This window comes from Passer domesticus, chromosome 6 (genome assembly GCF_036417665.1).
Source record: "Passer domesticus isolate bPasDom1 chromosome 6, bPasDom1.hap1, whole genome shotgun sequence".
Classification (NCBI taxonomy): Eukaryota; Metazoa; Chordata; class Aves; order Passeriformes; family Passeridae; genus Passer; species Passer domesticus.
The window spans coordinates 40911425-40923985 of record NC_087479.1 but is presented as its reverse complement, the minus strand read 5'-3'; the positions used below and the strand labels follow the sequence as shown (position 1 = coordinate 40923985).

Here is a 12561-nt window from a genome sequence, read left to right as displayed (position 1 = left end):
CAACCTGGAGTCTAAAAATAGATGCTGTGCCGCAGACTTGTCTGGCTTAGCTACATCACTAGAATATAAACAGGCTCCCTGGTGTGGTTTCAGGGAAATCTCCATCAAGACAGACTACATCCTCCATTTTTCTTGCTATATAGCTGATTCCTCTTGAATCTGTTTAATATAGCTTTTAATAAAATTGCATCGATTTTCAAATTTTCCTACAGGGATAAAAGGATCATCAAGTCTTTGTGAATGTTTCAGCTACGATTGATTCGATGCACTCTCTTCTCCCTGGCAGAGCGGGGAGGCAGAGGCAGCGCCCGCGGGCGCTGCGTGGGCTGGTGCGGGCTGCTCGGTGAGCCCTTCCCCTCCTCCCGCCGTGCACGTGGGCCAGCCAGTGTCCCTGTCACGCGACAGGGCTGGGAGCCCCTCTGCTTGGCTCAGGCACATCCAGGCACTGCTCACGCTGGTGAATCCCATAACTGCAGAGATCCAGCGCTCATCTGAGCAGCCCCAAGACATGAATGGGGCGCCTTCCAATTCACAAAAATCAGACACGGAGGGTTCCTGCCTCTGATTTATGAATGGGGCAGCTTGCAGCAACTGGAAGCTGATGGGTTACGCCCAGAAACATTAGGTGCTGTAACAAACCCGGTAACTTGTACTTGCGGGGAGGAACAAGCCAGTACCAGAGCTCAGAAAGGTGCTTTGAGATCTGCGAGTGCTGTCTGTTGTTGGTTTGAATGTCACAGACAAGATGAAGAAGGTAGCAGTGAGTCTGAGGAGGATGCTGCATCACCTGCAGTGCCACGTGTGTGAGGAGAAGCTGAAAGAAACAGGAGGAAGCACTGCAGTGACAGCGTTTTTTGTGGGAGCACCGAGCTGTCTGTGCGTGCATGTGGATATGGCTTTGCAGAAAGCAGTTTTCCCAAGGGCAGGTGAAGTGAAAGAGAACTAATCTTTTGCTGACAGTCAAGGCTGTTTAAGGACACTGTGCTGTGTGTGTGACAGAGAGATTGAGTTTAGAGGCTTAGAGCAGGGATAGGTGCAAACCCCCATCCTTTCACAAGCACACTTTATAGAGTAGCACACCATCACATTACCATTGTACATAAGAGACAAATATATAAAAATGGCTACAAGAAAAATTGAAAGGGCAAAAATACAAAAGCTGACGTTATCATGAGATACACATGGTAAGAGCACCGAGGATCACAAGGTTCAGAAACAGACCTGGCCTGCATTGTATCCCAGGGGGCAGAGAGACTGGAAATGCTTCTGGCTCAGAGACCAGGGGGCTGAAGGGGCTGCAGCAGAACTTTTTGTGGCAGGACATAATTGTTGAAAACTTTATTGGGTCAACTGTAACAATTGAAACAGTTACAGTCCTAACAGCTGAAAATTGTTTACAGGTGAGAGATACAAAGTCAGCCGGGTCTGCTGTTTCAGCACAGAGAGCAGAGAAGGATGAAGAACACGGTGTCACAGGCAGGGACACTGCACTGCTGCTGCTGGAATGTCTCCGTTGTACCTGCAGCATTTTGGGATTGTTCGGCTGGAGAAGAGAACGCTCTGGGGGGACCTCGGAGCAGCCCTCCTGAAAGGAGCCTACAAGAAAGCTGGAGAGGGACTTTTACAAAGGCATGTAGTGATAGGGTAAGGGGGAATGGCTGCAAACTGAGAGAGGGTTTAGATAAGACATTGGGAAGAAATTCTACTCTGTGAGGGTGGTGAGGCACAGATGGCCCAGAGAAACTGGGAATGCACCATCCCTGGAAGTCAAGGCCAGGCTGGAGAGGCTTTGAGCAAACTGGTCTGGTGGAATATGTTCCTGCCTACAGAAGAGATGTTGGAAATAGATGATCTTTAAGATGGCCTCTTTCAACTCAAACCATTCTATGTTCTTACCTACTTGAGTGTTTTTTATTTGGTTTGGTTTTGTTGTTGTTTTCTATTTTGCTTTTTTGTGTAGGTGTGTGGGGTTACAGACCAAATCAGCTCCCATTTTTGGGAATGAATGCAGTGTTCCTGACTCCCACATGGCTGGAGTTTTGTGCAACAAATTTGTCCTCTATCTTCTGTTAGAAGATACTTCCAGTTACTCTTATGAAGGGTTTGGGGAAGGTGTAGATTTGGGATATTTCCTTACTGAAGTAGCATGATCCAGCAGAAAGTGACAAATGACCCAAAGATGCTCGGTCAATGAGAAAGCCCAGTACAGCTTTGGAAAGGCACACAGGACTGGAGGCAAGCGAGCCAAGAATACAAATGTGCTGGAGACCAGGCTGGTTCATCGGTACAAGTTTTGCACAGGCAGATGATCGCTGGGGTGCCCCCCGTGCCCGCTCCCGGGAGCAGCTCCGATTCCTGCCGGGAACACCCTGCGGGCCGGCCCCGCTGCGCTCCCGCCCTCCCGCCGCGAGGGGGCGCTGGGCCGGGGCCGCGCGTGCGCACGGGCGGGGCGGGGCCGGGCCGGGGGCGGCGGTGCGGGCGGGCCCGCACGGAGCGGCCGGGGCGGGCGGGGCGCGGCCGGGCGGCCCCGGCGACTGCGGGCGGTGGTGAGTGCGGGCGGTGGTGAGTGCGGGCGGGCGGGCGAGTGAGTGCCGGCGGCCCGGCCCGGTCCGGTGGGCGGGCGGGAGAGCAGGAGCTGCGGGAGCCGTAGCGGGGTGGCGGCCCGGCTCGTGCCGGCCGGGTTCCGGGCTGGCTTGGGCCCGTCCCGTCCCGTCTCTCGGCCCTGCGCCCCGTCGTGCTGTTGCCGCCTGTGTGCTGCGTTGCTGCCGCTGCTTTCAGCGCTCCAGGTGCCGTGCGTGCCGTTGTCCCGGTGCGTTGTGTGCTGTCTAGGAGGGAATGTTGGCATGGATGGAGAGGTGCCTTCCATTGAGGCATTGGTGTTCCAGCCGCGCTCGGGGCTGGACGGAGCTGCCGAGTGACTGAAGCGCTCGCTGCAGAGTGTCATCACATAGCTGGTTCTGGTGCTGTGGCAGGAAGGAGGAATAAAGGACGTGGTTTACAGTCGGAAGCATGTGGGAAGGTTTTAGTTATGAAGCTGATTGTAATGTAGCATTCTGCCTTCTGTCCTGATAACAGCATGACACGTGTATTGCCTTGTACAGGAGATTTTAGAAGCTTCCTCCAGAGTCAGATTGTGGACATAAATTGATGGGAAGAGCCGATAAAATTGGAGTGTTTTTTAGCATCTGAGATTATTTTAGTGCTACTGTGTGTAAGTACAGTCAAGTCATGCATTAGCCACCCCATCCTAACAGTCTTTTGTTAAGAACACAAAATAAGCATAATTCAATTTGTTGCACCATTTAATTAATAATTAAATCAATGCTTCTTTTGTTCATTTATACTTATTTTATTCATATTTGTTGTCTGCTGGACAATTGACATGTCTAAGTTTCTTTCTAGCTCACAAACCAAGAAAACATTCCATTTTTCCAAAAGAAAAACACATAATTATACTGTTCACATTCTTTTTCTGGAAAACATGTTTACTACTCTCAAAAAGCTCTCATTATGGAGAGTACAGGCTGAATTTACTTATTATGAAAGTTTTAGTTGAAAACCTAAGCAAGTTGTTGCTTGCCGATTTTTCAGTCTGTAGTTAATGTAAATTGCTTTTGCAGGAACCACAGTCCTTTGTGTAGGAGCTTGTAAGAAAGATCAAAGATGACAGTAGTTTGTGGTACTTTATATTATGTCACGTTTTTCATTTCACCTGTAGTTCAGGCTGTAGTGAACTATTTAAATGCTTTTCTCAGTGTGGCTGCAGTGGCAGCTCACAGAACACTTTTATGCCCCACAAGGCATGTTTACAAAGATGACAAAATAATTCGTTTTTCTTGCCAGAAGTAGTTTGCCATCATTCTAATCAGATATGGTGGGGCTCCTATGAAATTCAGTTTAGAAGCACCTTTACCTTAGAAACAGTATCATGGTCCTAAGTTTTGTGTGATGCTGTCTTATAAGCCCTTTGTAGGTTTCCAAGTTTTTTCTCTTCTCCTGTAGATAAGCAATTTGTTTTTTAATTAGCATTGCCTCTGAATATGCTTTGTTGTAGGTGTAGTGGGACCTATGAAGCCTCGCGACTTCTGCAGCGTCTGAGATTTCCTCTCCCTCTCTCTGTGCCTTTTTCTGGCTTGTGGTTGTTAATTGGCCCACATGGTTTCATTACAGCCAGGCCCAGCAGATCAGCCTCAGTTGGGGCCTGCCGAGTGGCAGACCCGGTTGGCATCCTGCGTTCCAGTGGGACTCATGAGCATCTAAGAAAGCCTACTACAATCTGCTGAGGCAAAGACTCTTTCCTGAAAGGAGTAACTGCGTGTTTCCTGCATTGTGATAACTGTGTATCTCCTGTAGAGTTCATCCTAAAACCTCTCTCTCTATTTTGTAGTGACAAGAGATAATTGGTGCCATTATGTGTGCCTCGGCCAAATATAACACCCGGGGTCCAGCCCTCATCCCAAGGATGAAAACCAAGCATCGCATCTATTACATCACTCTCTTTTCCATAGTTCTGCTTGGCCTAATTGCCACAGGAATGTTCCAGTTCTGGCCTCACTCCATTGAATCATCCAGCGACTGGACGGTTGAAAAGCGCAGCGTCCATGATGTGCCTGTGGTCAAGCTGCCTGCTGATAGCCCCATTCCTGAGCGGGGAGACCTCAGCTGCAGGATGCACACCTGCTTCGATGTCTATAGATGTGGCTTCAATCCCAAGAACAAAATCAAGGTGTACATCTATTCACTGAAAAAGTATGTGGATGAATATGGGACGTTGGTGAGCAACACCATTTCCAGGGAGTACAATGAGCTGCTGACAGCCATCTCTGACAGTGAATTCTACACGGACGATGTCAACCGGGCCTGTCTTTTTGTGCCATCCATAGATGTCCTCAATCAGAACGCCCTCCGTATCAAAGAGACAGCTCAGGCTTTGGCACAGTTATCCAGGTATGTGCTGGAACTTCAGTGTGTGAATGTAAAGGACACAAAGTGAAAAAAGTGAGTCTAATGCAGGAGGGGAGAACGCAGTGAGTTAATGCCAGCACTAGGCTTTGACAGAACTTGTCTCTATGCAGAGAACACCTTCCTAATTGCAGTTTGTTTCTTCTTTTGCTGTAGGTGGGATCGAGGCACAAATCATTTGCTCTTCAATATGCTGCCTGGAGGGCCACCAGATTATAACACTGCCCTGGATGTTCCTAGAGATAGGTATGTGTTGTGCTGTCGGATGGACAGATCTGGGTTTAAGCGCCACTAACGAAGCAACAAGCTCAGAAGAGCAGTTGGTAGCAAAGGATGTGCTCCTTAAACTTTGCAAAGATAGACTATGACTTGCTTGCTTCTCAAAAAGGGAAAATAAAGCGTTGTATAGAAGAGGTATTTACTTTTGAAATTTGACAGTTTTGCCCCACCCTTAAATTTATAAGGGATGTGGCTGATAGTTTGCTTTTAACTCTTGGACTTGCTGTAAGGGTGGCGAATCTTGATCTGGTGCATAACTGATTATGAATGCTTTACAGAATGTCCCATTTGATGCAAATTAGAAATTCAAAGATGATTGTAGCAGCAGCTTTCTAATAGAAGTCACATGCTTCAAGGACATTTTAAAGCAGCTGCTCTGCTTGACAAAACTATGCTGAATTTCAATGGTTTTTGTTATCTTAATAATTAGACTTTATTAGTAATTGAACAAATCCTCTTAGTTATTCTCTGGCAAGTGTGCTTTAAAAGTATTTGCCAGGAACTTAAAAGGCATACATTCTGATCTCAATTTTCAATTGCAGGATAGTTTAGTTTTGGAAGAGGAAAGGAGGTTGTAATGCAAAGAGAATTGGAATAAGAGGAAGGTGATACTGTTGGTGAAGATGTGTCTAATATGTCAGCCTGTGTGTGCTTAGTTCTGCTGAGTTAGGTCCATTGTGACCAGTGCTTTTCCTGAAGGTCAAAGTTAACTTTCTTCTGCCAAATGTCAATAAAATCTTGCCTGAGATTTTTGAGATCTTTGCTAAGATGGTTGTCTGTGAAGTGTATCTTGATTTCTTTTCAGCAAAGACAATTTAAAACATCCTCCAGTACCAGAACAGATTTTTTCTGCACATGTTTAAAGAGTAAATTTGCTCATTATAATTGCATCACTGTGAAATAAGGCTTTAGTTTTTTCCTTCTCTGTATGAAAAATGGTTTATATATGGGTTAGCCTGGAGAGGGCAGTCAAGCATCAGTCTCAAGTAAACAAGCCTGTTAATCTGTCAGTAAATACTTGCATTTGTTATCTTAGATTTATACTTAAGGAGAATTTTCACTTGACAGTGGAATGGTCCACATGTTTATGGATACACGTGTCTATCAAAGAACTGAATTTATTAGCTGAAAGTAGTAGATATGCTACAGACCTTTTTATTTTTACTGTTTGATCTCAAATCTCCCTTTACATTTGGCCTTGCGTGCCTTGGCTTAGCAGGCAGGAAACCTATTATTTTGGTAGGTGTTTCTCCTAAGTATTTGTCATGGTAACATGGGAAACTGAGTAATTTAAGTAAAAAACGAAAGTGTTTTTTGGCATTCAGCTATTGTAGTTTGCCAGTCTGACTCAGTCCACAGCTGTATCATCATGAGCTGTAATACATAAGAGGGGCAGTAACAGTGCTTGGGATGGAAATAAAATGGACATTCCTTTTTGTAGGCAGTCAGCAGTTGGACTGTTTTATGTACAGAACCTATTCTACAGATCTCAGATATGAAGACAAGGGGCCTGTGAAAGAAGCAGGGAGTGTGGACCTAGTCCTGGAGAGGCCTGAGTGATGCAGTGTGAGCTTTCAGTATGATTTTGGAGAGTTTGGAGTTCTTAGTTCATGTCTAATGGAACAAGCAACTTTGGGTGTGTTTTCTTAATTTGAGACTATCTAAAGGTGTTAGGAATGGTAGTTAACCAAGTGTGAAAGACAGTTGTTTGTAGCGTCACAGGGTGAGAAGCTGCTGGCCAAACTAAAGGCATGCTGGCAGAGTTCAGTTGGTTTTGAATGACTTATCTGAACTGTGCCATGACATCTCCAGAAGGACTGCATTTGTGGGAATTTGTGGATCACTTGTGAAATCCACAGGTAATATTTGTGAAATTTGCAGAGAAGTGTGGCCTGCCTTCTAGTCCACATGTCTGAGACATCATACACAGTTGAACTGTATGGATCATGAAGTTTAATAGACTTGTGTTCCACTAATTTGCTGCAGAGTATTGATCCAGATAGAGTAAGACCTTATACACAGGGTGCAGTTCACTTCTATAATAATTTTACATCTGGAAAAGTTCTTGGCTAAGGTACTTCACTAAGGGATTGTTTGTTTATTAAATCTTTAAATCTAATTTCCAAAGACAGTGTAAAAGTGCTTTATTCCATAGTTTCAAAGGTGAAAGTTTGCCTTGTGGGCATGGAGTTTATGTTGCTAGTATTAGCTGCCATAACATATGCAATCTCCTGCCATAAAACTTAAAAGATAAGCTCTATATTGTCTGTTAATTAGTGCTGTTGGATTCAGTACAATGATGAGGTTGAAAGGATTTCTTTTGCAAAGAAATTCTGGTGCTGTAGAATTGAATTTATGAACTAAGATACTTTTTATTTATTTCTGTTTCAGTCCGTGAATTGGGTTCAGTGACTTGTGAAGTTTGGCAGAAAGCTACTGCAGATGGCAGTTGGACAGAAACGTTTAGAATACAGGCCAGCTGGAGCACTTCATGGGGAGAAAGAAGGATCAATATTTGAAAAGTGGTGAAAAGTTGCTCAGGGACAGTCATTCCTTGCTAATCAGTGCAATTTAAAGATTATTTGTTTTGAGTACATTAGGAGTTAATATCCCTACTCTCTTAATGCACTGCACAATGAAAATCCAAGTGGAGTTACTTAACTGGTGTTGGCTCCCTGTAGATTTATTTAGGTAAAAGCCTGCATGACACACACCTGCTTTCTCAAGGCTGATGAGGTGCTGTCGTGTTTTCACTGGATCCTATTAAAACAATCTGGTTCTGGTTTCCCAGTCTGGGGGGAGGGGGTGTAAAAAAGAGAAGGGAGATATAAAGTGCAAGAACAGTAACACTCAAGCCAATTTTTTTCCTCTCTACTTGTAACTGAATTAATATGGATAAGACATAGAACATGCAGCTTCAACTGTGAGATCTAGTCATAGTGTTGTACATGTCACCAAAAGCAGGGGAATGGGGGACATTGGAAAGGAATTAGAAATTATTTGGAATCTAAACTCAGCATGTACTTAAATTATCATCTGGTTCTCAGGTTGATTTTTGTTCCTATCAGAGGTTGTGCTCTGAATGAAGAGTCATATTTATGGCAAAGTGTGATCATAGTGTTTGAACACTCAACAATTGTGCTGCAGGTCAGAGCAGGAAGTGAAATATCCTATGGGGCATCTGATGGGGATTAGAACAGGTACAACATACCGAGTGTTGTTCTGATGGGAAAAATCTTGGGTGATAATTTGGTAGAATGGTAATCTCTTGTTTAACATTTGTGGAAAACTGCTTCTCCAAACACCTTACCAAGGATTTCATTCAGTGATATCTGAAAACAAGAATATTAGCTAATGGATTGTTGGTGCCCTTTCCAGTCTCATGTTGCCTCTTTGTTCCTGTGTGTGTCCTGATTACTGAGCCCTGTGCCTGCTCTGACCTGAACTGTGACAGTAAGGCTTCTCACTGTAATCATAGCTGCAACAATGGGTACAGCTCCTCAAGATGCTTTCTTTAATGCCTTGTCTAGTAATGTATTTGTATCCTGCTCCTTTCCACAGAGAAGAGACCAACTGGAATTAAGAAATATGGTATCTTAAGCAGAGCCAGTATCCCAGAAGCAGCTAAAACTATAGCACACCCTCCTGTTGAGTGACAAAGTACAGAAAGTTTGATAAGCTCTTTGAGAGGTCTCACAAAAGAAGCTGAATCTGAGATTCTTTTGGAACTAGGATGAGGTATTCCTGATGCCACCTGGTCACTGGACATGAAATGGCAACAGAAAAACTGTTGTCCTCTACTGGCATATTTCAAAGAGGCTTGGTTTGTGATAGGAGATAGTAGAAAACCTTTTCTTCTTCTGGAGTTGTATGTGATATACTGCTTTCTTCTATACACATTGTTGTCTTCTGTTTCTTAAAGCACTTCTGTATGGCAAAAGGTTGTCCCATCTAGGAGAAGGCATAATAGAAGTCATCCTATTGGAAGATTGAATTGCATTTTAATTTATCAGTCCTTGATTATTCCCATGCTCTCTAGCATATAGTGTCGCAAGCAACCTCTGCTGTTGGAACTTAGTGTCATGACATACAGATTTCTTGTTTTCATGTTTTCTGTTTATAGAATTTTTGTGTAATATAAAAATGAAATAAATATCACTAGTATGATAACTTTGAAAATACAGTTGCAAATAATTTCATCTTATTTTCCATCCTGAGACATCCAGCGTCACTGTTAGATGGTAAAATACTGTTACTGTACTGTGACTTGTATCTGAAATATAGCTTTGAAAGTTGTGCTATACCCAATTTTAGTACAGGCAGCAAGGAATATCTTAACTAGTGTAAATAATTCAGAATGTATTTCTTCAGATTAAAATTGTTTTAAGATATGTAAGCTTGCAAATTGCAACAATGACAGCAATATATTAGATTTTCGTATATTAATGCAAAATGGTCCATTCCTCAGTGATCATACACAATTGTAAGCACTCTGTTGGTGACTAGATCCAATTTAGCAGTAAACCAAGATGACAAAAACTAAAGTCAACCTAAAACCAGCACAAAAACATGCCACTGACAAATGCTGAGTGAAAAGCTTATCTCAGAGCACGTGCCTTCTTGTTCTGGTAATGACAAGCACTGAATCACTGGAGTTTGAATGTTATACATTCTCAGTTTAAACTTACTTTCTTGTATTTTCCAGAGCTCTGTTGGCTGGTGGAGGCTTTTCCACTTGGACTTACCGGCAAGGCTACGATGTCAGTATTCCTGTTTACAGCCCATTGTCAGGAGAAGTAGATTTGCCAGAAAGAGGACCAGGGTAAAGTAATTCCCATGAATTGGGCAAAGTATATTCATTATCATATTTTGTATTGAGGATTATGAAAAATAAATATAACTACTATCTTTATGGTGAGCTTGGGCAATATTGTAAGAGTTGTTTTTAATGGCTGTTGCCATTAAAATAGATGATGCTTTCAATGCTGATGGTTCCAGTGGTGATGGTCTTGGTTCAATTGCAGTTATATTGTTCATGTCCATGTAGTCAGATAAACTCTGTGTCTGGTTTTGGGTCGAATAAGAGAAGTAAGTCTTGTGTTCAGTAAAGAGATTATGTTTCTCAAAACCGTTTTTTTAATTTTTTTAAATTGCGTCGGGCAGCCTGGTATCCGGAGTGCCATCCAGTGGCCAGTCAGCGTTACTGGTGAGACGGGTTCCCAGCCTCGACTGCTTTTTGCAGGAGGGCTGGGACAAGGACACACCACCCAGAATCCAGACTTGCTTGGGATAAATAATTTCATCACATTATGTTAGTGTGTTATTTCTTGGAAGATGGCATGTTCTTTCTTTTGTAGCAATGTTTGATAAGCTAGATTTTGAGTGTCAGAGTGATAACAGTTTCAAGACAAAATTTGCTTTAAAATGTGTACACAAACAAACCTACTTTTTTTTTAGCTGGTTGTATGCATTTATTATCACTCATCTGTATCATTATTTCCTTTTTTAAGGCCTCTTACAGAGCTCAGCTGAGGGGGTTTGATTTATTTGCGTTTTTAATTGGATTGCTTAAAATCCACTTCTGCTGGTAGCAAGTTGGTAGCAGCTGGAAACTTGTGAGAAAGAATGTTTTAAAAAAATACTATGCATCTGTTAATTGGAGCAACTAAAGTGACCAGCATGAAAATGAGTAGAAGAGGTGAGAAGAGCAGCAGGAGAGGTCTGACTTTATAAAGTGTGTGTGTTTGTGTGTTTTCAGAGCTGTAAATTAAAGATAGCATCACGTGGAGTAGAACTAGAATCCTAAGTACAGGGCTCGTGCTTCCTGTGTTCTTTTGGCAGCATGAGGGCACTCACTCACTATGTGTGTTCCTTTCACTGGGGAGTGGTTGGAGCAGTCTGACTTTAGCTGAGCTGTTTTAAAAGGAAACCCAAGTAGATGAGTATAACAATTATATGCCATGCTATTTTCCAGTATTAGTATAACTTTTTTAAGCAGCAAGCACCTAATTTGAGCTTGTATTCCTGTATGGTTTACCTCCAGTGTTAATTAGTGTTTTTAAACATGTCAGTATTTAAAATGTTCAGCACATTTTAAATATTTATGGTTTTGGAGCATGGTAGGAGTTGAGAATGTATGGGACAACATACACCATATGGACCTTCAACTTTTCCTTGGAAATGTTGCCTCTATATTGCCCCAAGGGACAGAACTGAAACACAGTTAAAAAGATGAGCTTGTGCTATTGCTGCTGTCATCATATCAAGACTAAATAAGCTAAATACTAAATACTGAGTTGTCAGTTCAACATCTTTTCTCAATTAAAATTCATGAGAACATATATGGGAGGAGAAACTAGAAGCACTCAGTGTCCTATCTACTTTGTTTTAGTACACAAACACTGAACAAAAGTACAATCCTGGCATCAGTAGCAGGCTGATTTAAAATGCAGCTAAATAATCTTTCTTTTAAGTTTATAACAGAAGTTATAGTGCAAGTGCCTATTCTAATGTAATAAGCACTCTTACCAAGTACAAATTTATTCAGAATTGTAAATAATGTTGAGCCACTTACTATCCCAGACTTAATTATGTTTCATCATTACCCTTTCCAGTGCTGCCTGAAAATATGGTCTTGGCAGTATGTCCACATTTAGTTAATCTTGCTCTGCTTCTCCAGAATGGAAGGAAATGTGTTCTTGAGCATCTTGGAAGTAAAGTTGCCGTGCTGTCAGGTGACCTGGCTGTGTTTGTCAGCCCTCGCAGGTATTTCATTCTGTCATCTCAGATGGCTCTGCACCCAGAATACCGCTTGGAGTTGGAGGCTCTTCAGGCTGAGAATGGGGAGTCAGTGCTGGTCCTGGACAAATGTTCAAACCTGTCAGATGGAGTCCCTGCTGTTCGCAAACGCTGCTACAAGAATCAAGTCTTTGATTATCCTCAGGTGCTTCAGGTAAGGCTGTCTCTCCTACAGACTCCTCTTCCCAGCAGTGTCTGTCTTAGCTGTGAATCTGTTCCTCTTTAGCAGTGGTAGGGTACTTCCTTGTATTTAATTAATGTGCTGGATAGGTTTTAAAACTGCATAATTTGTTACGTTAGCTTGAGTATTATATCCTAACTTTATCCTTATTTTTACGAGGGCCAAAAACTATGTACTCAAACTTAGATGCAGACTATGCTTATGTGAGACTGGTCATGGTGGTTTAGTAACACAAGACAGTGTCATGTAAACTTAAAAAAATTACACAGAAGATACTGCAAAGTCCAGCAGCAATGAGATGCTAAAATGGAGGAAAGGAGGACAAACTTTAGGAGGCAGAT

The 12561-nt window shown here is 42.8% G+C and overlaps 1 protein-coding gene across 8 annotated transcripts in view; it reads left to right on the top strand.

The window, feature by feature from the left end:
- Positions 1-2457: 2457 nt before the first annotated feature.
- The window catches only part of EXT2 (exostosin glycosyltransferase 2), an 89820-nt gene continuing 79716 nt past the window's right edge, over positions 2458-12561 (top strand). For 2 of the 8 annotated variants that reach the window (XR_010364740.1, XM_064424942.1), the window contains exons 1-5: positions 2874-3211; positions 4055-4947; positions 5119-5208; positions 9947-10063; positions 11998-12193. Coding sequence is in view for 7 of the 8 variants with exons in the window: in XM_064424942.1 (XP_064281012.1) it covers positions 4412-4947; positions 5119-5208; positions 9947-10063; positions 11998-12193 (939 nt within the window). In the remaining variant the exon portion in view is untranslated. Of the gene's footprint in view, positions 2547-2866; positions 3212-4054; positions 4948-5118; positions 5209-9946; positions 10064-11997; positions 12194-12561 lie in introns of those variants that run through there. The other 6 variants (XM_064424940.1, XM_064424937.1, XM_064424941.1 and 3 more) reach the window with 6 other exon arrangements.